We start from the raw sequence: 26562 nt of genomic DNA, 5'->3' as shown, positions 1-26562 counted from the left end.
ACCTCATCTATAACTCCTCCTGAAATTTTCCGAAATTCAGGGCGTGTGGTCGTTATAGATTTGGCTTTGTCTACTTCATGATGGAACGCTCTATATCACACACGTCTTTGGTTCAGGCAACATCTACGCGGGTGTGGACAAGCCATACACCGACAAACGCGTACACCGGAGGATTTTTAAACACTTCAGGCACGCCAACCTAAATTTGAGGACACTTGAGTGATTGGTGACAGAACTGCTTATTTATTTTCCTCTGCACTGAGACCTGAAGAAATTATAAACCGGTTAAATTTAAAAGGATCATTGATATTTTACTTAAACTGTTGTTGAATTCCGGCCTAGACTTTCGTTGCAAAGTTACCATTTTCTTTCGGAAAATTTAAGCTTATCCAGCATTATGCTTGTTACAGTAAAAGTTCGAGGCACTACTCTCTTGATGAAACTATGGGCATTTCACTGAATCGAGTAGTTTATAGTTTTTAATTTCAATTTATTGGTACATTGAATGACTATAACATCGATTTTGTATTATTTAAGATGGGTTGGACAGACGCGGGACGGCGAGAGCGAGTTGCGACTCTTTAGGACAGAATCTACACTTCTCCGGACCCGCCGACGAACTCGCCTGCAGACTCATTAATGCAAACCTAACTACACGATCAACTTAACCAGTCATAAGTCCTTCAATACTGAACGGATTTGCTTGAATTTTGGAATAAAATTAGATATGATCAATACGCTGCGATATGAATTATTACAGATTTTTACATTACTTTGTTTTCAATTAAAACGAATTTTGCGTTTGAGTCCGCAGGCGGGTCCGGAGAAGTGTCGATTAGGTCTCATACTTTTGAGGCAACAACTGCTTCTGCAAATTCAGAAGCATACATAGTTTCAAACCTTAGATTTGCATATTCAATGACTTTGTTACATTTCAATGTTGTTGAGAGATTGTCCTCGCTTTCTTTGAAAAATTCATCATTCATCGCAGTCAATTTGTAGGTATGTTCAAGGTTACCGTTATTTAATACATATTTCATATTCAGTCTGAAAAATACGTAGGTATTCACAGTTCAGGGGTTCTAGAGCGGATCTCAAGGTTAGTTTGTTGTTGGTTCCGGACATAATTGCAGCAAGTTTAAAACTAAGAAAGGTGGCGCCGTTACGCAATTAAAAATCAAGTTAACTAAGTCGAAAGAGCGAATTTTGATTCTTCATGCAAACTGCGCTATGTTACCGAATCGACACCCTACGCAAGGTTAATCAAAAATCTCCGTTATCATCAGAGCAACCAACCACTGCTAAAGTATTCCTTGTATCTTGCTATAATTCAATTTTTCGATTATTCTCTTGGTATGAATGCAAGTTTTATTTAGTTTTTACCTATTTTTTTACAAAATTGAATTCATTTAATTGTGAAAAGGGGAAGTAAACCCATTTTGAGGGTAGTAGTTCCTATTAAGGCTTAAAATTTAAATGTATCTATTTTATCAAACTAATAATTTCAAAGTTAAGTATTTTACATAGGTAAATTTTAATTAAATTGAAATTCATTTATAGAATTGAGTTTTCTTATGCTCTTATAGTGCGATATTTCACTGTTTTAGCCGCGAAGACAGCTTGTATTAAATCTTATTCTTTAGTCAATTTATATTCTCTAAACAGTCAACAATTCTACTATTATTACTTATCACCCAGTCCTTCTTCACATCCCATCTGATTTTGCTGAAAGCAATAAAACCTAAGGCTGGTAGTTATTTAATTTGTTAAGAAGTTATAGTTTATAATGTGTCTAATCTTTGATTAGTCAAACCCGCGCAAATGTTTTACGGTCTTTGATTTAAATTTGTCTCATTTACAATACCCAGTTATCACGCTCTTATGATAAACTATGAAACTCTCATTTTAGCGTCACCTATACGTTATTCTGTCTTTATATTTTTCCGTCCAACCAGACCAAGAAAGCAAGCTGACGGATGGACGATTGGTCGCCTTTTTTTTCCTGACCCATTTCCAGTCGATCATTTGCAATTATATATTTCTGCTAGGACGATTGCTCTTCTTTAATGTACCTAAACCTACATACCATGAAAGAACTTAATATTTCGGAAATTGTATATTCGAAATATAAAGTTTCTTGAATATTAATTACATTATTAAAGTGTTGATTGTGAGTGAACGTCACAATTTGTCGACCCAAAATGTGTCGTTTTTCGTGGAAAACTTACCGAGGATGGAAAATTGTGACAAACGTACTTCGCACTCCAACGTGAATGAAATTCGTATTTTAATCGGTACATCATACATGGTAGTAGAGTAATGTGTGAATGTGTGGGTCTGGCGGTAAAATTATGTTTTCATATTTTATTCCAGTGAGGCCTGGGCGAGTTTTAGCCCGATAACTTTCAGAAATTCTCAAGGCTTAATTGGAATGGATGAGCTTGGTATAACAGCAGATTACTACTAGTATACCGAGGGAAGTGCCCAGGCGCTGAAACGTGGACAACCAATGCTTTAGTTAGCCCTGCAAATGTTTTTTCTAAAAGTGTTAAAAAATATTTAGAGCAATAACTGAAACAATTTCCATGGAGCGACCGATGTTTGTAGTTAAAACCCTGATTTTACTACACCCTTCATTTTGAGTTTGACAAAAATAAGTCAAATTGTATAAAGACTGTCTGTCCATTGATTTGTAAAAGAACACGATTTGCGTTTAGTTTCAGTGAACTTATTTCTATTTTTATAGTATTTACGCTACCATGTTCCTGGCGTTCCACAGATCAACGGAGTAAGAACGCTACTGGTGCAATAGCTCGGTCAGGGCTCGTGAGGGAAGTATAGCAATAGAGTCAAGAACTCCATAACTTTGATAAGAGTTTGCGGAGTAACATCACAGCGCTAGTGTGTACGTGCATTTCGCAGTCTTTCTAAGAGGTTAAACCTAATTGCCCAGTCAGCACAATTCTCAAGCATGACAAGTTTCTCTTCTTTATAATACTTTGTACGTCCATATTTTTTAGAGATTAACAACTCAGAACAAGTTTGAGTAATGAATGAACTTGGCCTTTCAATGCTTCTAATATTTATTTTTCTGTATTATTCGACCAATTAGCAAGTGCATTCCATCGGGGAAATGAAACCATTTCATTACACCGGGCAGATTTGTTTACTTTTTGGTTAACGAAACTATTCAGTTCCAGACTGATCAGAAGAGAACGAAAAAAGTACACAAAAAATACAAATGACTACCATATTTATTAACGTTTTCTAAACATTGATGAAAAATAAATAATTGCCATCAACCAAGGAACTTTGCAAATAAATAGCTAAGCGACACCTATAGTACTAAAACAATTCTCTCCTTTTCATAATGCAGTAGCGACTTCCTATTCTGGTTCATCACAAACACGTGCAACAAAACGTAAAAGAATATCACAGAATACTAAATCGTAAGGCAACTTAAAACGTCTACAAACGTTCATCACGTCGTACACAAGCTCCCCCACTCAATTTTAGTCATTCAACAGCAGGCAAGTTCAGTCACAAAATTATCTAGAATTGCAAATGTGGAAATCGAATGACAAAATAAAAAAAATTAACTTAATATTTTTTCAACGCTGAAGGAGGCGGCAATCTGTATGAAATAACGTTACATTTCAACACTGAATTATATGGCACGCACACGTATTTCGGGAGGTAGAGACTAAAATATAGTCAGTATTGTTGCTAAGACAAAAATTGCCGGAGGAAATTATATTTCAATTAGGTCCACGAATTAGCAAAACTGTATGAAAGCTATAGCGCGATTAGATGACGGTTAATTAAGATAGTGGAAATTGATTAAACATGTGATACATTTCTTCGTATATACGCGTTGAATTGAAACAGAATGAGAAATAAAAATTACGTAATATTCGAGGAGATAAAACCTACGGCCCCGGCTAGTAATTTAAGTATGTACACAATATTATTTCATTTAACAGTAATACGTAACAACTCCACGTAGAAGCTCTATGATTTTCAGACTTTTTGGAAGCAATCCGTCGGAGGCGGCATCTGAGATGGCACAAGCTTCGTTTCACTCGATTCGTATCTCAGCACAAGAGCGCTATACTAGCTTGCAGCGAAACGTTTTGGTTTCAAAAACTACGTATAAACTTTAGACGACAAAATTGTTGTCAACAAGCATGTGATTGACACATAAACCATTCAAGATTTTTATACAGATTCAGAACATGTAAAACTTTGAAACACTCAAGTTTACGTAGTGAAGGCTAAGGGGTAAGCGGTTTACTGTTAAATCCATAAAACTCACAACTCTCTTCACCCATCATAGAAAAATAGCAGTAGCACTGTTAACATTAAAGCTCAGGCTAAATGCACGTCGATGAGTAGAATAAAATAAGGCTATGACATCAAAAGTCAAAGGCAGCGATAGTATCATTGAAAATTTTTTACAAGAGAGCTTGATAACCGCGAGGTTCCTGATAAACTTGACGACAGTTACATGTAACAACTGCAGTAAGCACAACCGTGAACATCTGAACCTCATAATCAACTAAAGCCAGGAGATGAGATCCTTCATTACCATTAAGTACCATGCCTGACGGAAACACAACCTTGTACACCAGATACAATTACGCAACAGGCATACGTGATAAATAAATAGCATCGGATAAATCATTCCATACTTGTGTTTGATAGCCCACGAAAAGTTATTCTGAGGACAAAATCGGGCATAACTGCACTAATATTTGTATGAAATAAATATACAAACGAACAATGACGATTGAATAATCTGTAAGATTATTTGTACGTCTAATACTCCGAAGGAATTCAGATCCTCTAGGAAAGCTACTTAATGATTATGAGATTACATAACAAAAAGATTGATATGCTAGCGTAACATTGGTGAAACCAGTGAGAATGTTGGAAATTTTCCAACAACATAGCCATGCAAGGTGGGGAACAAGAGGTGGGTAATAACCTCCACAATCGCATAAACGGACTCACGGCAAGAACAGAGGGAACATATCACTTAGGCGCTAATTGTAGTCTTTACTAGCTTTGGCCTACGCAGAAAAAACGACAATAGCAAATGCACATCTAGGAATGTTAAGTACTGCCGCAGAGGTAGGAGGCGTGACGCGGTATAGGCCGCTCACGAGCTCTGGCTACGGAAATGGTCGAACACACGGACAAGGTAATCGAGTCCACTGATGTACTCCCGTAAAATGATCGTATCTCGTTCCAGTCTGTCGGAACTGACATCTAAATCCCTGTACTTCTCGTCCATAATTTCAGCCGTGATCTCCTGAGCCGGTGCCACCTGGAGCTGCTTCATGGCGTAGTGGAGCTCGCACAAAATGCTCACAATCTCCCCTTCGATGCTCCGGAATTCACTCAGGAAGTCCGTATCATTGAGGTCCCGATACAGGGCTTGGTCAAGAGTGACCTGTTCGATGGCAACTGCTCGACGCTGCATCGACTCGTAGGCGATCGCAAGAGCAGATTTGAATTCGAGGGCTTGTAGCTCGTCCTCTGAAGGGTGCGAGAGGCGGTTCAGGAACTCGTATGGTTCGTCGCGAACACTACTCAGCGCCTCCTCCCAGCTGAGCCCAAGCCACAGCTGACTTGCCTGCAAACAAAATACGAACGTGAGTCACGATTAAGTTTAGGAATTCGTTAAGTAGTTTCATGTTACCTCCAAAAAAAAAGATAAGTACAAAATAACTTAAAACATATACACAGACGTTGGACAAAGAAGAGAAACGCCTGACATTTTGCTATCGTAATTATTGAACATGTTTTAAACAATCAAAACTTGTTATGTTAATGTTTTATTGTTTATTGTTGCTGATAATTGATATTTCATCCTTGCACATATATTTTTTAGTAAATTTCTGCGCCTATAACCTAACCTATAGCCTATAAATGGCAAACCTCTCAGACTTTCAAAGATCTTAACGATATCAAAGATAAGATACAAAAAAACCGGGTAGCTTTACAAGACAGTTTTGACCACACACCGAGAGTTCGTGCAAAAAAAAAACACAGCTCCAAAGAGCCGGAAAACGGCAACCCAAGAAAACCGTAGACGTCAACAGAAGCTAAAACTCGAAGAGTTGACAGACGAGTTTATATATTAATGAGGTATCTTTGATGCCTCGAGCGCCGTCGGGAGCCATGTGTTATGTTAACTTTTTTATATTTCCTCTCTTCAGCAAGTTCTTCTCTGATTTCCTTCACTTTATTTGTTTTCGCCCATGAGATAGCTTATATTTTACCGTACGTTGCACTAGTAATCAATTGCGTCAGCAGTTCATGAAGAAATTTTAAAAAATTATTTCATGTACCGGTATGCTTTAATAATTCATTTTAAAAAATAACGAAGTCGACAAGGTAGCAAATGTGCTTCGACACGTTGGTTACAATTTCCAATAGGGGTCAGATTATCGTAAAAGTTCCATGATGATCAATGAAATTGCAATCCAGCTGCCAATTACGTGATCAGACAATTAAACGCGCAAAAGAATATGGTAAAAACGTCCATTGATCAGACACAAATAGAGATGGTCGCTGGAAAGAGAAGGCACAGAGAGAGAGAGTAAAAAAAAAGAGCAGAGCGAGAGCCGCGCCAAGTAGGCACGGTCTGCCCTCTGATGAGGTAACATACAGACAAGATCAAAGTGAGTCACATCAGACGATAGCTTTACAGAATAAGAGTCCAAACGTTCGCTCCCACGCGAAACCAAGGCCAGAGATTCTCCCCAGATGTGACGTCATTCGACAGAACAGCTACACAGCCACTGGCGCACGTTTAGACTTAATTTTATCAGGAGACGATACACGGCAGCTTGGTATAGGAAGCGATCAGACGATGATAGTCGAAAATATTTTAATGGTAGACTTGAGACTGATGAGCGCTTAAAGGCAATATTTTCCGCATTCAATACTGAATTTATAAAATCCAATCAAGCGAAGTATAAACAGCTACAAAAACTCAGAATAGAGCGCGCAAAAAAATACATAGGTCGTCGAATGACTCAAGCCGCAGAAATGGCACAGTGAAAGTTCCCATAGATGCCACGAGAGTTGGAGAGGAAATGACATCAATTTGTGAAGATAGGGTTTTGTGACGTCACAACCAGACCGTCAAACATGCGGCGTCACTGCACGCAACTTAGCGATAGAACAACTGGCGGTAACGTCATAGCTAGACGCTCCACCTACGTACGCAAAAGGAACGCCTCCTCAAAAAGTACCTATTGCATTGATTTATAAACATCTAAATGGTTTAGTAGATTATAATAAGTTTAAAAGAAGCTCGTAAACTCATGTAAATTTTTTGTTCCATTTCAAAATAGGGTTCTGTTTAGGAGTTTAGAAAATCAACACCATTTCTGCAATTCAACGTATAAGATTCAACTCACGAGTAAAATAAAATTAGTTTTCAATATAATTAACCAATATGTGAGTAATGCACTGCAAAAGATTAATGAGTGCCAACAGATCGGGCTCGTGCGAACGAATAGCAATGCAATATCCTTCCAGAATGAATGCCACATTATCCTACGGATGTCCGGAGTTCGGGATAAGGAGCATGGACTGATTGCCTCTACCTACCACAGATCGGGGGCGTGTAGATGGATTGAGCAACTATGACGGAGTCATACGTCACCAGTGTGTTGATTCAGACAAAATCATTCACGAGAACAGTGACGCCATTGAAGATAGTGAAGGAATTCGAGTGCAATCTACACGAGCTAATAATAAATGTGATCAGCATTATTTAGAACAAAATCAGTTGGCAACTGCATTCCTTATCTATTGATATAACCAGCGAAGTAAATTTCAGTACGAGGTTAATAAAGGTGGCTCTGACATTCCAATCGGAGTTAACGCTGATTAAAACCGTATCCGGATTCCATTCTTCACATCAACATAAATTTTAGCAATAAATTAATAAATTTTCGACAATAAGAGAAGAGTATAGAATTCTAGTTCGTTTTAGACAAAATATTAGATTTAAAAATTGAATGTTCGTTTTGTAACTCTTGTAATTAATATTGCACTGGAAATTTTTGAGCGAGATAAAATTGTACGAAATATATCCGGGATATTGAAAGACGAGGTTAACGAAACTATAAGAGGTAGTTCCGTAGACTACAGGGTGAAAATTATTCGTGATTGTGTAACGTCAGTTCAGGCAATATGATCATTAAAATTTATAGCTGCCAACAGAACAAATACTGAGAGAGATCATCTCAAAATCATCAAAATCAGCTGCGCAAAAAACGTTCAGGCGTAAAAAATTAGCGATTCAAATGCTAACTTTATCGACCAAACAAAATCGACAGAAGGTATCAAACAGAGATACTAACTCTGAAACCATCAAGAAGTTTTAAGCAAAACTTCAGAGTAACAACAATGACTGCAGCTACTGAAGGAACACCAATCATTAACCACACTCAAAATAAAAAGATAGGGGAAAACAGAATCGTGTTGAGAATAGGAAACAATAAATAACACTATCAACAAACCAAACTGAACCTTTTTTCCTCGTCTCGCAAAATGTGGCATAGCAGTCTAAATTAATTGCACACAAAGTTTGAAATAATATAAATTCAAAATGCCATATTCTAAAACACTTTTCAAGAAAAGGTACTCACGAAAGTCTCCTTGAAGCGATGCGCGTGCTTGTGCGCCACGTTGATGCTATGATAAATGTTCTCGCTGAAATAAGCAGGCGAAGAGTTTGGGTTGACTTCGGTAACAATCCTGCAAGGGGATGACCAATGAGCCGTTCTACCTCCACTACTCCCACTGCTGCTGCTGCTGCTAACCCGGCCGTTCCTCGCGACGTTGTCGGGAGAATCCATTCTGCTGGAGCGCGCAGGCTTCAAGGCGGTTCTCGTGTCGGCTCCTAAGGTTGGATCTTCGAGACGAGTGGCGGGTTCGGTGTGTCTTGGAACTCGACTCACGACTTGGGTAACAGTTCTTCTAAACGATGGACTTGCGCTACCTTCAATATCAATAGTGTTGCTACTAACACCCAGAAAGGAGTCCAATAAAGATTTAAACTGGTCTTCTTCTCTAGTTAGCGCCTCCACTAAAGTAGTCGACGAATCTTTCGTTGAAGACGAAGGAGACGGAGAAGGTTGATGGAACGATCTCAAATTAGACGAGGTGTCTTTTTTACTAGATGGGATCAGGAATGCCCTAGTAACTAGAGTTGGCTTAATATTTTTATTATATAAAATATTGTTGGAATCCTCAAGAGAATGCGGAGAGCTTTCTCTGAACTTGCTTGTTGGCGCACTCGGTACGTTGTCACTTAGTTTGTTCAATGAGCGGACTGAACTGCTGTCGTCCTTGCTCGCAGAAGATTGACTACTTAAATCGCTAAATAAAATATTTTCTATGCTATTCTGCTGAGATGACTCGTCTATTAACTGTACCTTACTATTATCGTTATCATTAATATTGCTACTAGTTGTGCTTACAATTACAGGCAGCTTAAATGGCTTGACGAGAAAGTTACTCTCTATGCCTCGCGGTGACAAAGAAGGCTCCACACTTCGATAATGGAGATTATGGTACTCCAAGGCAGGAAATTGTGGCTCGGGCATCAGCTGATGCAAGATGCTATTTGAACTTGAAGACTTAGAAGATGACGGCTGTTCTTTCGTAGGGTCTTTGGTCGGATATGAAGTGGGACGAGGCCGCGGGATGTAAAGACTGATGGGCTTGATTGGCTTCGTGAACGTCGGAGAGACGAGCAAGATGAGGACCAACCACACTTGTAACTGTCCTGAAATACCAAGAGAACGGCGGTCAGATGAAAATTAGCCTCTGCTGGTGGAACATGACATCCTAGATACGAGAGAACGATCATCTCCAAAAGTCGCGATGGGAAAATGCAGCATCAGCTACTTTCAAAATTCAGTGGGCATAATTGCACCCAGACAGACCCACGTTTACAGAAGCACGCTAATTATTCTTCAGCATCCAAGTTACAGGATATTAATATTAACGGGAAAATCGTCCCATCGCTTGCTAATTCCGTTGGAAATTATGAAGGTGCTTCAAGAAAGCAAAAAATAAGTGCATCCGTATTCAAGCTACCATCTAACTCAAAATAAGTTTATTATAATTCTCACCTTGGAGCTTAGAGGGTTAATAGTCTACATAATTCATTAGATAGGACTTCCAAGTAATATGCTAGACAATAAAATACAAAATTTAAAATAAACGCCACATGAATGATAAATTTTAATAAGTGTATCAGCACCAGTTATCGAAGGTGAAATGTGTTGTAAGGCAGTAACGCGAGTAATCATGGGATCCGACTGAAATGAGAATATCCTCGGTCTGTCGTAGAAGCATGAAAAAATGAACATTATTCATAAACGATGGATGAAACCAATGGGTTACTGAACGATCATTTTTGTATTTATGCACGCTGAATTTATTTGATCAAATTGAAACTGGAGAAACATATTCCATGCCACTGCCCCTTCAGAATAACAACACAATTATGTAGGTATCCAGAACAAAATTTTACTCTCAATTTTGTGATTTTTTCCAAGTGAACTGAATTATTTACAACAATATAAACATAATTTATCGCGTAAGTGAGCACAACATACACACGTCTGCGCTCGGTGCCTCCCATAACCACCCGCCAGTACAATCCACGGCGCTCCGGGCAACACCCACCCAAGAATCGATCCGTAAGTAGGATTACTGGAACTCTAGACCATATTTTTTCTTCTAAGTCAGATATAGCTTGGAATAACAATTCAAGAGCAAAGCATGCAAAAATGTATCAACAAGAGATAGTGTGATTGAGCAAGAAAAATTGAGAGAAAGAATGAGGTTAACTTATTGCAAGGGTATTTATCGGATATGTGGAGTGGTGGCACCGGTGACGCAACACAGACAGTTGCAATGTTAGAGAGTCGCCGGTCCGGAAGGAAAGGAATGCGTGGGCGCAGAGAAAGGATCGACTGTATCATAATAATTACGTCGAGCCTCAATTGCGGTTCGTCGGTTACATAAGAGACATATATCAGATTTACGAAAATTTATTCGGGCATGGCCAAATATATGAAATGTACGAGTATGTCGACCGCTCAGACAATAACCAAGTTACGTCAAGACTTAATCCTAGTTGAAACACTCAACTAGAATTAATATTTAGGCCCTAAAGAATGAGGCGTTGAGCGCAGTTTTCCAGGAATTCCATGATTCACGTCTCACGCCAAGACCAGGAACATAGAGGACAGAAAGCGCCGGCGAGGCCTGCGGGGTCACCTCTGAGAGTCCAGGTCCGCTGTCTAATATGCACCGCGAGACTTTCAAGCGAGAGTCGCCAGTACAGGCAAGACTCGCCAGTTCAAAAACAATATTCCCAGATAGCAAGTTAAGACTACCTAGTATAATTGCATTGAAATACTTTTAATTTTCAAATCTAAGGAAATCAAGAAATATTTTGGTATAGGTTACTTATGCGATGAAATGAGGACGAATTCATTACACACACAAAATTATCTTCGGTTTCATTTTGCCTCTTCTTTGTTTTCAACGTTAATATCGGTGTTTTATAGGGAACGTTGGATGTTTGGAAAGTTTTTGTCTACGAGTAACATGAGAAATGTGTAAAATATACTAGAAGAATGCTGCATTTATAATTTAGAGATAAAAACGTTGCCCAAATAATTCACGATGCTTTAATATCGTCGTTTTCAACTCATCTTTGATACTTTGATAATATATTTTAACCATGCAAATGACACCTTAATCAGTAAGAAGTATTCGTGCAACGTTCGAATTCAGTATCGAAGCAAGAGGAGAGTTGAAGTTGGACCTCAGATTAAAATTTATTCAGTAGGTATTGAAAGATGAGGATACTTGACGTATGACAGAATGGAACAAATGGAACAAAGACTGTCGCGATCTCTAGAAGGGATATCGTCAAATATCTACCAGTGTCGAATGATAGCGTCATTTTGAGGCATATTGATAGCAATCAGCGAGTGTCAAAAGGATAGAGCCTAAAGGCTTTGGTGATGTTGGACGACGCGCGAGGTGCGTTGATATGGTTTTGTTTTGCGCCTAAGATAGGCACGGCAGGGACACAAAGTGACGAGAACCTTACGATCCTCCTACAATGTTCTAGGAAAGCTAGGCTCCACCGCCCATCTCTTCTGCGAAAACTCTAGAATGAATGGACCCGTAATTTGGCAGTCTGCCCTACCAACATCGATACACATGCTTTCTTCAATGGAATGACAACGCTAATCCATGGAAAACTAGAAATTGCTTCCACTCCTAGAAGCCACGGTATTTGAGAAATTCGAACAATCTAGAAGAATCATTTCAAATAGTTCACTCAAATTTAGAAAAATTAACACGTCTTCGACGAAAGAATCGCATCACGCACTGTGAGTCAATCGGGTCATGAAAAGATTGAGAACTTCCTGAATATGAGAATAGGCACGTGTATATCACCTGGGCCAAACTCTCATAAGCCTTCTAGCGACGATCATTTTGTTAGAAAATTGGCGCAAAATACATGTCAGTATATTTAATATGATGATAAAAACCAAGTTCGAAAATTTCCCAGTTAAAAGCTAAAAATTTCGGCAAGAAATGCTGATCACGAAACATAAGTAATGCTGACCGAGCGCACTGTTATCCAGAAATAATAACTTCATCCGTACTGAATGTTTATCACGACAATGCAGAATGCCTTGACCAGGGATCGCAACTTCATCGGCATTTGATGATTTCGATAATTTACCACTGATGATGTTTTTATTTATTATTAAGTGACGGACCAAAAAAAATTGACAAAATGGAGTGGTCAGAAACTAGTAAAGCATAAACTTTATGTATAGTAATATGGTCATTGTGGCGTATTATTTTGTTACACATTACAAACGTTTAAGAAGCACTGATCAAGCGGAGCTCGGCAACGAGGTTTCCCGCCACAGTTTCACCCGCCAGGACCGGAACTGCCCGAATTGTTGAGACGTCTGCTTTCGGTTTTGGGCTTCAGTTCAGGGTCGAGAAAACCGCACGGCTGAGCTAGACCGTACGTCATCTGCCCGTACTTGGTTACCAACATGTTGCAAGTTATGCAACTCAAAACTATGAATAATCGTCGTAGGGATTAAATTATTCATTGAAGTTTTATTCCTGAATGACGGCTGAAGAAACTGGGCGTTACCGCTAAAGTAAAAATTATTACTTGCTCACATAGGCTAAAATAGGGACCATACAATATGGCGCAAATGTAATTTCAAACATACTTTTTTAACGCTTGCGGCAAATAGTACACAAGCGCTCATTCTTGCCCATGCAAAATAAAATCAGTTAACTTATTCATGAGAACATTTTCGCTAATTCTGAGTTAACATAATTAAATCAACAAACTTAAAAGAATGAAACGCGTTTTTTTCAACAAATATCAAACAAAAATTGTTGAAACACAAACGTGCACAAATTGTGAAGTTCCTCAGAAAAGGAAACGAAACTGAATCATTACAAATTTTGACTCCAAATTAGCGGCTAGAAGCAGTAGGTTGTGTCACATAAATTGATGATTTCCTGGTATGAACGCGACAAACTAACGTTCGTCTGGAACGTTACAAAAATCGTGTCATTGGAGTATTCTTGGTGCAGGATCGCGCTATTTAGACACGAGTTAATTAACGATCGTCTGGAGTGTTGAAGTAACATAATTGCGTCAGCGCAGTTTCCGGTGCATGATCGGGCTGGATGTAAGTAATACTCCGCTGGACGGACGGTCGGACATTCCAGACCACCGTTCCCTTGTTTTCTGGCGCTATTTTTGGAAGTAACTTGGAGTATGCGATGCCGATAAATATCGTGATAACAGATGACTAGGAATTCGACCGTGCCAAAGAAACTACAATAAAACATTTCGTGCGCATAACAGGTATCGAGTAAGCTCATGAATTGCTGTGCATTCGTGCGACAATAAATAATGCAAGCATAGATTTATGCTTTATTTTGCCAGCGTATTACAAGCTAATGCTGTTACTTTAATTGAGAGACCCATTAATAAAAACATACACATTATTTACTTTTCGCTGCATGAAAATAAATACGTTAAAAACGCTATCTGATAACTCCTAAAGTTGTCAGCGAGACGCCAGAGAAATTGCGAAAGAATGTACAAGAGGACGCTGCATTGAAAAATTGTTCTATTTCTTTGATTCGCCAAAATAATAAGATTGTGATTGCACGAGCATTTATAGCACGCACTTAATAGTAAAGATCTCGAGAGACAGCAAGGAGACAGACAAAACTGTCGCAGTGTTAATGTACTTGTAATAAAATCCTCCACTCACATTAGCATTATATTTTTTTATTAATTAACCCATGGTGTTCTCGCAATCAAGATTCTAGACTTTTTTATTGCAAATCTGTTACTGAGTTCACTATCCATACTGAAATACTTCGCCATAAATTGTTCAAGCAGAATTTTGTGATTTGTCTAATAATTGTGAAAGAAATAAACCCTAACACTGTTTCCAAGTGATCAAAAATTTTATAGTTCTTACGGATCATTAAACACTATTGAACACTATTTGAAAGTGTTCAATAGTGTTCAGCATAATAGCGTGGAAAGAATAAAATTTGTTTTGACATCTCTCACTTAGTTCATAATTAATAGGCCTAAATTGCATACATTTGTATCTCTTGCAACGAAAGTTGTATTAAAATCAAAAACACCCTTTCATAATATATACATTCAACTGATAATGCAAGAGATAATTCTTTAATAAAAGTTGTCTTTACGATTTACTGTACTTGGCATTGTAACATGCGTGGTTAGACTAGAGCTTTGCTCGTTTATAGAAAACCAATACTAATACCGGTACCTGACTAAAAATTTCAAACTTTCAAATCAAAATTAAATACACATAAGAATGATAATGCTCGTCGGATGAGTGATGTTAGTAAAGAATATTCTTCCTATAATGGAATAAGAAGGGAAAGATTGCTACTTGCAGATCATATACTGAACGCGAACTTCAGGAATTAACCCTTCGTATGCAGATACATTAACAGACTTCAATGCAATTCCTACAAGAGATTTGATTTTACGAGACTGATTATTATTATCGACTGACGAAACCGTCAATCGACAAGGAGTTTCAAACCCTTCGTATGCTGATACATTAACAGACTTCAATGCAATTCCTACAAGAGATTTGATTTTACGAGACTGATTATTATTATCGGCTGACGAAAGTTATCGCCAACCGACAAGGAGTTCTAAGGGGAAAGGAGTTGAGGCTGGAGTTGCGGCGCTTAGCACCGGCGGTGACTTCAACGCTGCCCTGGCTTGGCACAGGGCATGGCTGGCTGCGTGCGTGCCCGCTCTCCCAGCCTCATGTGTGTTTACATTCAATCAAATAATTTTGCATGGTTAACGTAAACCAGTTTGCATTGTTTGTACGTAAGAAGATTAATAGTATTTTTTTTTTTAATTGAAGCGGTTTGAGTAAACATGTTGCATTTGAATGTGATACATTGATACATTGATGATGTCATATATGCTTAGAATTTTTCCGTTGCGTTTTCTCAAATTAATAGATCAATTTACGAATACTAGTTTGTAGCATTTAAGATCGGTACTCTTAGACTGTAGTCAGGTACAGACTTTTTTCTGCTAAAAATTTGGGAGAGCAAAAAATTTTCCTTTGTAGGTTTCCAGTATTATCATAGCTGTCTCCATTTCATGCAACAAATTGCCTTTCGAAATAATAGAGATCTCTATAATAAATAATAGATACAAATGATATTTATAGCGATATGACTATAATGAAAGCAAAGTTGTCATGAAAAAATACTAATGTAAACTATGCAGTACACAGTTTGTCTCTCTTTTGCTATTATTAGTGAAGTTTGTGCACGCAGTGGGATTACACAAAAGGTGCTCATTCTACTAGGAATTTTCAGCGGGTATTCCATCAATGAATAGCTGGGAATTGATACAAGTCTCGAACTTAACAATAATTAATTTATTCTGAAATAACTTGAACGTATATTTTCGTGTTAAAAATAACCTTAGCAGTATGGAATATTTGAATGAACATATTACTTATTTATATATAGTCTTATTCAAGTTTATTCTAAATGTAACCATCACGAGATTGAGCCTCCTCAATTAGTAACACACAAAGAGTGGATTTTCAATTTATTCATGTGAATAATATTAAATGAATAAATTATAAGCAGCTCAAGTTTATGCTTGATACCAACATATTCGTTACTGATATTCGTGGCGAGTTGAGGTACAACAAAGCACGAAGATCGTTGTCAATATAACGAACAATTTGTATAGGTAATAAATGATCATGACGTATTATAGGTAATTATTAATTATAGGTAATAAATGATCACGACGCTAAAACCATCAAACTAAGAGCCGTCATAACTTGAGTGTGTCATGCAATAAATGAAACTTGACACGGAAAAAACAAATGTTTGAGTCAACTAATCACAACTCAGCTGAGGTAATAACTAAAATTTTCCACTTCATGATCACGACGCTAAAACCATCAAACTAAGAGCCGTCATAACTTGAGTGTGTCATGCAATAAATCAAACTTGACACGGAAAAACAAATGTTTGAGTCAACTAGTTACAACTCAGCTGAGGTAATAACTAAAATTTTCCACTTCATCAAAATAAGTAAAGCTAATTATCAAAACTTTGTCATCTATTTTATGGCAAATAAATCGCTTTGGAATTAAGAAGGAAAAAGCTTTCGTCTGGAACATTTTGAGCACGAACGCGTAAGAAGATATGAAAAATAATTCTTAAGCACTTAGATTATTCAAGTTATAAATATATAAGCAATAAATCTATAAAATTTTGTTAAAGTAATTTACGCTTATACCGCCGATCATCGAGTACAATGAGTTTTGAATAGAAATAAGTTACACGAGTATTTAAAAAAAGTTATTAGGGGACTAAGAGTGCAATTATCAATAAAATTACACCGGTCATATCGCGGCACTTTGAAAAAATGATTGCCGGACCATCAGTTGTCACTATTTAAGGCTGGCCTACAGACGGCCGTGCCTGCATCGTACAATATTTAAAATAGGGAGGCACCATAAACATAGCAATGGGACGCGGGATTCCCTGCAACGAGAGGTGTGCACTTAATTCCGTACGATGACTGAATTTCGATACCGGACCGGCGCACCGGACAGTGCAGCGGTCGTTTGATACGTTGAGTCACTTTATCATAGGATAGTGGGAGTGTGAGTGGTGATAGTGGTGGAGATGGTGGTGGTGGTGATGGTGGTGTTGGTGGTTGTGGTGGTGGTGGTGGCGAAGATGAAGTGTTGAGAGTAAAAATAAAATATTGTGAAAAAATTACAAACAAGAGCACATTTACATCTAAAAAAATAAAGAGCAATATTGCAGTAAAAGTTGAATATAAAAACGTATTAATTGTAATATGACCGGATGGTGGAGAAATATTGATAGCACAAAACCGGCCAAGTGAGCGCCATTCAGCAAACTATTTTTAGTCAATTTTCCATCTCAGTCTATTACTTACTTGAAAAAAAATTTAACTAGAATATATCATCCTGAATGATTAGTAATTGGTGCATGATAACACATATATATTAAATTGTACGATTCCAGAACAATTCATTAAAAGTGAATAATTTCAATTTCTTGAAATCAACATGCTTCCATTGATAAAAATAAATATTGAAACATCACAAATTTTGAATGCAAACAAGCTTGATAATGAAAAGTAATGTTAACTTACCGATGAATTTTTGTAGATGTGATATTCTGAAATGAATTGCGCTAAAATTTGTTGAGCGAGCAGATCGCTCTCGTGCAAATGTAGGTGTGAAGGAGCCATGTCGCAGAAACACTGCTTCCATGCCGTCATAGTAACTCATGCTCCGATTACTGACACTTTAAGAAGATCGGTGTCACTCACAAACTCGAATTAATCACAATGTCACAAATTAAAACAAATCTCGGTAAATGACCAAGTAACTATTATCAGAGGTCACCCATGAAAATACCACGCTTGTAGAATATGGTGCCAAGAAATATAGGCTAAATCACAGTATGTTAGAAATCTTCACAAGTTGATCAGAAGGACGCAGCTATCAATTTTTGACCGAGTCAGCCACTGATCAATGTCGATGTCACAAGCAGATGCGGACACCATCAAGTGCAGGCACTCACTGCCCCGTGCGAAGCTCATAGCTGCTTATATAGCGACACGCTGTCCTGCAACTGCTAAAAAATATCACAGCCACGATTGGAGTAGCCCAGGCCCGAGGGAGGAGCCTTTTTCATTCATGTTTAGGACACGTTACCTGCTTTCTTTACTCTTTTTTTTCCTTCCGGTCACGAAAAATCTCAAGCTGTGAAAATTTTGAGAATCGCAAGTAATCGAAATGATGTAATAAATTCATCAAATCTGTAATTACATGCCTATCGAAGAACGATTGCATGACATGAAGTCATATATACATATAAATCGCATAAGTTTTGTTTTGAGATAGATTCCTAACGTTCATAAAGGCAGACAAAAACGACGGCACAGCCCAGAAAGGGAAAATAAGTGAACGTCACAGCTGGCCGCTGAATTTCCGGTGTAGATGGTAGAGCGAGCAGCAGCAGCAGCAACAACTGCAGCATCGATAACAACTCACAGGCATTGACCTATACTTCACAAGTGCAAGTGTCAGTAAGGCGTTTCAACCAAAGTTTTAATACTTATTAGAAAATTACGAATTATAGCTAATAAAATAAGGTAACGTACTGGGTGTAGTTCAGTGAATTAAAACAAAATGTGTATACAAAAGATTATAAAATACTTCACGGGCCAAATCTCATTGGAATAACTTCAAGATGTTGACGCACTATTTACTTATATACATCAAATATAGATATAAGATCGTTTATTTGATGTTGATCAACGATTTGTCACGCATATCAGGTGCAATAGTTTGTTGACTCGACCATCGCGTGGCCATCGATTGCTAGCCAATTCAGGGTCAGGAACAACGAGAAGAGAAGCGACCGTTCGTGAAACCGAAGCGACCGTACATAACGCAGTGACCGTTAATGAAACAGGAGCGACCGTACAGAACGCAGTGACCGTTAATGAAACCGGAGTGACCGTACATAACGCAGTGACCGTTCATGAAACCGGAACGACCGTACAGAACGCAGTGACCGTTCATGAAACCGGAGCGACCGTACATAGCGCAGTGACCGTTTATGAAACCGGAGCGACCGTACATAGCGCAGTGACCGTTCGTGAAACCAGAGCGACCGTACATAGCGCAGTGACCGTTCGTGAAACCAGAGCGACCGTACATAGCGCAGTCCGCAGAGACCGTTCATGAAACCGGAACGACCGTACATAGCGCAGTGACCGTTCATGAAACAGGAGTGACTGTACATAGCGCAGTGGCCGTTATGTGTAGCCATAGTGCAGTGGCCATAAAGCAGCGAACGTTCGTAATGTTGTTGCCGTTTATAATAATTCAGAGACCGTTTACAATAACGAAATTTCTGTTGGTGATAACGGAGCGACTGCTGATATTATATACAGAGTAAAATTGAGCGATAAACAAGCAAAATTAACAGATTAAAAACGCGTGATTATTAATTAAGCATATTTCAAGCATTCAGAAAAATTTATGTTTTTTACAGTCTATAATTAGTGACTATACATGTTAGATTGGACAGTTAATAGTGGATTTATTACAGAATTTCTAGTCCATTTCCTAAATGATTTTTTTTTTGCTGACGTTGGCAGCTCAAAAAGCAGGCTTCCAAATAAAATTTCAATATATTTACAAAACATTATTTTGTTGATGTTATTTTATATTTAGTACAAATTAGTAAGATGAATGTATTGCAACCGCGGGTGTATGAGATGACACCAGGAAACCCAAGCTGACCGAATAAAAGTGAATATACTACAAAAACAAGAAAATAAATAACCTCGACCATTAATAGTCCAATAACCACCTTCAGATCAGAGGACTAAGAAACCACATGAGGAAGGTGCTCAGCGAGACTGTTGCCCGAACTGTCCTGGAAACTTGCACCAGCATCATGCGGTGCCCCGACGCCTGCACCAGCATCATGCGGTGCCCCGACGCCTGCACCAGCATCATCATGCGATGCCCCAAGCCTGCACCAGTATCGTCGTGCGATGTATCAATATAAGTGTCTTGTAGAATAAAATTTTGGTATTTAAGAAATATAAAACTTAATCTTAAGCAAGCCGCCGAAGATTTAGAAAAAGAAAGCTCTTCAAATACGAGTAAAATTAATATTGAAAATTTTCGTAGTCGTATTGCTTGGTACCAGTGATGCTCCCATGAAAAATTCCTTCGGTCCCGCCGCTTGACGTATAAGTCGAAATAAGATACGAGTATTTAATTTGTTACAATTCTTCAACCTCCTTGGTTTCGGCATGCGTTAATTCCATTTTTTCGTGTTCGTAAATTTGTAGGGATTTTCGCACGCTGCTCGAGAAATCACAGCGATGGCTTCGATTTGCGGAGCTTCTTGATATATTTTCCATGATGACGGCAGATTACATTATACTTTGCTGCATTAATCAATGTTTTGCATTGATTCATGCTTCTTCTTTCCAATTTCTAACAATTTTCACATTCAATTTTTAGAGATATGAAATCTTTCCGTGGCTGAGATCAACATAATAACTCACGATAAGATGAATGTAGACTAAGAAGGATTCTAGAATTCACGGGACAGAACGTGTATGTAGCGTTCACGCGACAGAGACAGAACGTGTATGTAGCGCGCAAAGTGTGGCAACACCTAGCAAGCGTCTAAAGTTTATCTGGGCATCGAGATAACAAAGCGGAGGGAAATTTTGTCGATTGTTTAGGCATGCAAAGCGCGGCTATAACCAGAAATTTAGGGATAAATACAGAAAAGCTACGTTATTGTCAGCAAAGGAACTGATGTAATGCGGGAACTTTAGCTTCGACGAAATGAGGGGAGAAATTATGAGGAAACTTCAAGAAACTGCCATGCGTGTGATGGGTGAGGCAATACACAAGTATACGTCACTGAGAGCAATAAACGTAACTGGATATGTAGGAGATATAAAAAATTATTATTATATTATTATTATAAAAAAAATAAAATAAATTAAATGTAAAGTTAGTAAAAAGGAACAAAAAAACATTGTCATGATCGTTTTTTTGTTCAATATATAAGAAATAGACTATAATAGAACAATAGAAAGACTATTGTTCAATATAAGACCGAGTTCAATTTTCATCCAAGACCATTAAATTGATCCAAGATAAGCATTCATTTGTCATTGTTCGATTTTTTAATTCAAAATAAATATAAATCGTCTACACGTCAAAATGCAAATTACATCAGTTCGTGCACATTTTTTAGTATAGTTCACCATCCCATCGTCGAGTGAGTCGCTAAGTCGAGTGAAAACGTTCACTACAAGGATCAAAAAGACTGAAAGACTAGCTTGCAGCAGCGAATCATTCAGGGTCAGATGGCCGCGGCTGGGAAAAGAGCAACAACAGAGAGCGTGAGAGAGAAGTGAGTGAGTGAGGGTAAAGTGCGAGGGTGGCGAGAGGGGGTGTGGCGTCGGTGAATCACTTCGTAGTAAACGTTCAATATTGCATCGAAGTACCGGGAACGCTTGATGAGTAACTGCGTCAGTTTTCGAGGTGCAGTCACACATACCGCTGCACGATAACTTTTATTACAGCAGAAATCAAATAATATCATTTAGTTTGTAGTTCATATTTAACAAGCTGGTAGTGCAGAATTGTATCTAAAGGATCAGTGTAGACAGTGCTTCTATTTTACCTTACCTAATACCCTAGCCAATTAGTACGCAAGGGTTATACCGGCATGTAGCTTACCTCATACCATATCCAAGCAGGTGCATGGTGTGCAGGCATGCACCATACCTCATACCATAATACAAGTATGTGGTATATATATGCAGGCAACTCAGCGCGAGGGCAGAGGTTGTTGGGCAGCTGGAGGCGGCAGCGATGAGAACATTAAAAATGACATGGGTAAAGAAAGGCAACTTGAGAGGCCTCGGAACGATGGCAGCGGTGAGGACCAGAACGGTTTAAGTCAGAGTTGCGGTGCAGACAGAAATTCATCTAAAAAGCAAAATGAACAATAAGGATGTTAAAAGTGGCCCTTCAGAATTGGTAAGATTTATGAACGAGCTCAGGCACAGGAATGTTAAGCAAAGTTTATAGTCATCCCGTAATGCGGTCATATACAAAATCATCATCAGTGAACAACATTCAAACAGTAGAACAAAAACTCTTCAAATATTGCGAACATGATAGTATATTTGGTGGCATATATGAGCCAGAGCCAGAAAATATTATGACAATTATGTAGCACTGAAATGGATGGAAAAATCGATTTTAAACATAACAATTGCCTTGAAAAATCTAGATAAATCAAGTGTTTCCAACAGGGTGACGTTTCTGTCATGCATGAGGTAAAACTTTCATGAGGTCCCTAGTTGCGAAATGCAGGAAAATGGCAAGAGGAAACAATGCACGTCAAAGGAAGAGCTTTACGCTCAACCGCCTCATTGCGGATAAACATTTTCGTGGCAGAAATTTTTGCGGGAAATTTGATTTTTTACATTAGATATGATATAGAGTAAAAATCGGGAGCTGGCACACAATTTAACCAATTATGCAGCTAAGTAACAGACAAAACAATGAGAATCTATCTGAAATGAGCGATCAATGCAACTATTACAATGGTATAGTAATTCTATTACAACTCCAGCGAGTCGTAAGTTCGATGGTTAAGTGAAAGTTGCCTATAGCTAAGATGAATAAGAAAAAAACAAGAAATTCGAATCGCATGCGTAACTTTTTTTAATATGGATGAATTGAAAGTTTCAGTCGTAGTAGAATCATCAACAATTTCTCGAAGGATTAATAAGGGAAATGCCCATTACAGACACATAATTAAACTCGCAGGGAATAAACACGTACGGCGATCATTTTTGATGTTAGATTCGTCTATCGATCGCCGTGGCAATTAAGAAACGTGCGCTGAGAACGTTCGCAGTGACCGCGTTTGTTTGTTTTTGCAAGGACGTCAGTCCTGCAGGGACATTTACCGACTATAGCTCTTCCTGCGTCTTGTGTACGTCTTGCATCGTCCTATTAGAAATCAGAGAATTTCACCCGTGACGGGATCACCGATACCTGAACAAACATGATAGTTGAAACACGCACAGACGAAACAGTAAACAGGATACCGCGAGAACTCAACTTGTGAACAATTTTCTTAAAGGAAAAAGGAACGGGAAATTTCCACTTAGTGTTAGGGTACGTTGGATACTTTTTCACAATACCTCCAAAAGAACTTCTTTTCAATGCATTTTCTGTTCGTATAGATCGCAAAGTCATGGCATAAGAGTGCTTTAAAGTACAAGTCTTCAAGTAAGTAAATGCAAAGTATTGAATAATTACACTTCCAAATAAAAAAAAAAACAGTAGAGATGGTTGGTGCGAGTTTTTTTACATAGTTTTGAACATGATAAATCTACGCACATAATTTTTCTACGCCATCAAGTACTGAAACGTTCTATGCACTGCAGCTAGATATGCTTCATGAAGTAAGAGCCAAAACATGTGAGTGATTGAAGTCGTCGCATTAAAGCGGTCAGCCAGCGATCTAGTTACATAATTGATTATTAAAACGCATGTGCAACAACTATAAAACTATAAAAAAAATCACCCTTTTTTACAATCGAACAGCAAAATGTAGTTTTCACTCAAGCAATTCATATGAATCACTGCTACAGAAATATATTATATAACAAAGATACATTAGAATATATTGAAACATACTTTATATGATCACAAAAATCAAACAGTTCATTCAGGAAAATATAAATATAACTCAGGGAGCCGGCCATTCAGCACAACGAACACTAAGAATGGAAATAAGAATGGCAATTGAACGATCGTTATCGTTCGAGAGTCCCGCTAGCGCACTTCCCCCATTCAATAGAATTGATGCGACACTCACAGCATTCCACTGGACAATGCATGCAACAGCGCACACAACACAAGTTCCAATTTGTAGAAACCATAATTGGAGTTTTTCTCGACTTTTTTCTTTATTTTCTTTGGTATATAAACGAGCTGAATTCATTTTTAAAAGTGAAGACCCACTCAGAAAATTGAATTGTTCATATTGTCCAAAAAATGACACACTTAATGCGTCCTTAAGCCGGGCCAATTGTTGTCAGGATGAAGACACATGAGACACAAGCAAAAAAGTGTACCGCTATTCGGACAGTCTCGCTCATTTCTGTGAGTGATATACATGCTTGGATTGAACGTTCGATTTTTCTAACAATATAGAGAAACGAAAATTAATGATATCAAATCGCTTTCATTTATAATCGACATTGACAGTGTTGATTATACATTTCATCGGTGCAGCTCAATCTTGTGATACAAATAGTATACATGTTTTTTCCATGCTAAGTACAAATGCTTAAGTACAAATTTTTTGATAGAAGTTGAAAGCGTGACAACTGCGTTTCAATCTTAAACAAATGACGCGCAAAAGCGCACCATTTAATTTAACATTAGCTTCTTTTTTTTTAATTCACAAAATTGGAAATCCAGAAGACAACAAAATCAATACATACAATTAATAACAAAGAAGCTGCAGTGAAACTCATTGCGATAATAATCAATGAAAACAAGACAATCGTTACGACTTTTGTTATAGAATAAATCTTCTTCAGTCGTTGGCCATTTGCCTCACCAATAACAATGAATATCGCGTGGACAACAAACTTAAAATCGTACACGGCTTTCTCATGGTTGTATGATGTATGTTGACACAATTTGTTATTGTGTCTTACTGCTTCATGATTATAAATAAATAAATTAAGATCGTGTCTTGATATTTCACGATCCTTCCAACTCAAGTGTCCACTTTCATTTCAAAGAAACTCAATAATGTGATTTTGTTCTAACCTTTGTGAATGGAGAGCTGGAAGACACTTGATCCAAAATTGACCAGGAAACACAATTGGTTTCTGCGTTTATTAGGCCGTAGACCTGTCGCCAATTCTCAATCTCGCATAACATTGACAATTCGTTGCGGTCAATATTATACAATGTACTGCTACTCGTACATATTATACCCCCTGATAAAAGTTATGCGACGGAAAATTTCGAATCAAATCTCTCTTTTTAGTGCATTTTCTCATTTATGGAAAAAATTCACTATTGTGCTCGCCATGTCCGTCCGTCTGTCTGTCCGTGACATCAATTTTTCGTCGACGAGAAAATGCGCTCTCTGTCACTCACTGCAGTGAGTACCGAGTTATATTTTTTTGAACAAACTACCGAGTTGTTTTACTCATTACTCAAAGCTTTTGGTCAAGCTCAATGTAATCTCAACCAACACAAAACTCGTGTCCTGCCCTTGAGAGGTTGTCGGTTTGCGTCGACTGTGTGCTAGCCTACAGAAAAGCGCCGCTGGTGTAGTGGTATCATGCAAGATTCCCATTCTTGCGACTCGGGTTCGATTCCCGGGCGGCGCAAAACTTTTCTAGCCCAGGCACAAGAATTCCCCATGCTATAAGCATGACTTTGTTTTGTTTATCATAATAATGAGCCGATGCATTGATTTAGTAATGATAACAAATAACGGTCTATCTATTTTCATTGTATTCGGCGGACTAAAAAAAAGATTTTGCATTATACACAGGCGCTAGAAGTGATGAAGAATCTATGGAAATAAGCAATATGAATATGTTTGCTAGCGTGATAAGTACAAAAATCACACGTCGTAATGGTAGAAATTATCACACGTTTTCTTCTTGAAGGTTGAGGAAGCAGGGTAAAGAGATGCACTTTAACCATGTACACACAACGCGCTCCGAACGTTCGAAGTTTGCTTAGAAATTAAATCAAACAATGGCGTGACGTCAGACGGCAATTGCAGGCATGGCCGAGCACTTTCCCGGACATTATTACAAACATTCCGCAATTTCGGTGGCAAACTCGTGACTGATAATCATAAGTTCAAAACCTGGAGTGCCTTATACGGCATGAATGTGGACATGGGAGCAGTGTGGCCCACAGTTTCAAATGCAATGATAATATTAAATATGTAAATATTAAATACGTAAGGATTATTAAATTTAACGCCAAATAGAATGTTACCACGAGGGAAGATTATTCAATGAGCATTCTATCGTAAGAAAAAAAATATAACTCAGAACTCACAGCAGTGAGTGACAGAGAGCGCATTTTCTCGTCTACGAAAACTTGAGGTCACGGACAGACGGACGGACGGACGGACAGACAGACAGACAGACTGACGGACATGGCGAGCACAATAGTGCATTTTTTCCATAAATGAGAAAATGCGCTAAAAGAAAGAAACCAAGCAGACTAATGAACTTAAGAGATTTTTATATTCCTG

At 38.2% G+C, this 26562-nt stretch overlaps 1 protein-coding gene and 1 non-coding gene across 2 annotated transcripts; one reads left to right on the top strand and one right to left on the bottom strand.

Annotated features, from left to right (window-relative positions):
- Positions 1-4138: 4138 nt before the first annotated feature.
- Positions 4139-18215, bottom strand: LOC108680513. Its single transcript, XM_018169344.2, has 3 exons — positions 17837-18215; positions 8673-9814; positions 4139-5638 (listed from the first exon to the last, which is right to left on the bottom strand). The coding sequence occupies exons 1-3, from the start codon at positions 17973-17975 to the stop codon at positions 5162-5164; spliced, it is 1758 nt and encodes a 585-aa protein (XP_018024833.1). The 5' UTR covers positions 17976-18215; the 3' UTR covers positions 4139-5161.
- A 7389-nt stretch (positions 18216-25604) lies between these two features.
- On the top strand, positions 25605-25675 carry Trnag-ccc. Its single transcript has one exon. It is a non-coding gene; the product is annotated as a tRNA-Gly (tRNA).
- The last annotated feature ends 887 nt before the right edge of the window (positions 25676-26562 follow it).

The sequence above is a fragment of the Hyalella azteca genome, unplaced genomic scaffold, assembly GCF_000764305.2.
Source record: "Hyalella azteca isolate HAZT.00-mixed unplaced genomic scaffold, Hazt_2.0.2 contig9798, whole genome shotgun sequence".
Classification (NCBI taxonomy): domain Eukaryota; kingdom Metazoa; phylum Arthropoda; class Malacostraca; order Amphipoda; family Hyalellidae; genus Hyalella; species Hyalella azteca.
The sequence above is the reverse complement of the archived record's forward strand: the minus strand, read 5'-3'. Positions and strand labels throughout refer to the sequence as shown.

Coding starts and splice junctions, on each gene's coding strand:
- LOC108680513 (XM_018169344.2), bottom strand. CDS start 17,975: ATGAGTTACTATGACGGCATGGAAGCAGTGTTTCTGCGACATGGCTCC. Junction 9,815..17,836: donor ACATCTACAAAAATTCATCG/GTAAGTTAACAT, acceptor TTGGTATTTCAG/GACAGTTACAAGTGTGGTTG. Junction 5,639..8,672: donor ATCGCTTCAAGGAGACTTTC/GTGAGTACCTTT, acceptor TTTTGTTTGCAG/GCAAGTCAGCTGTGGCTTGG.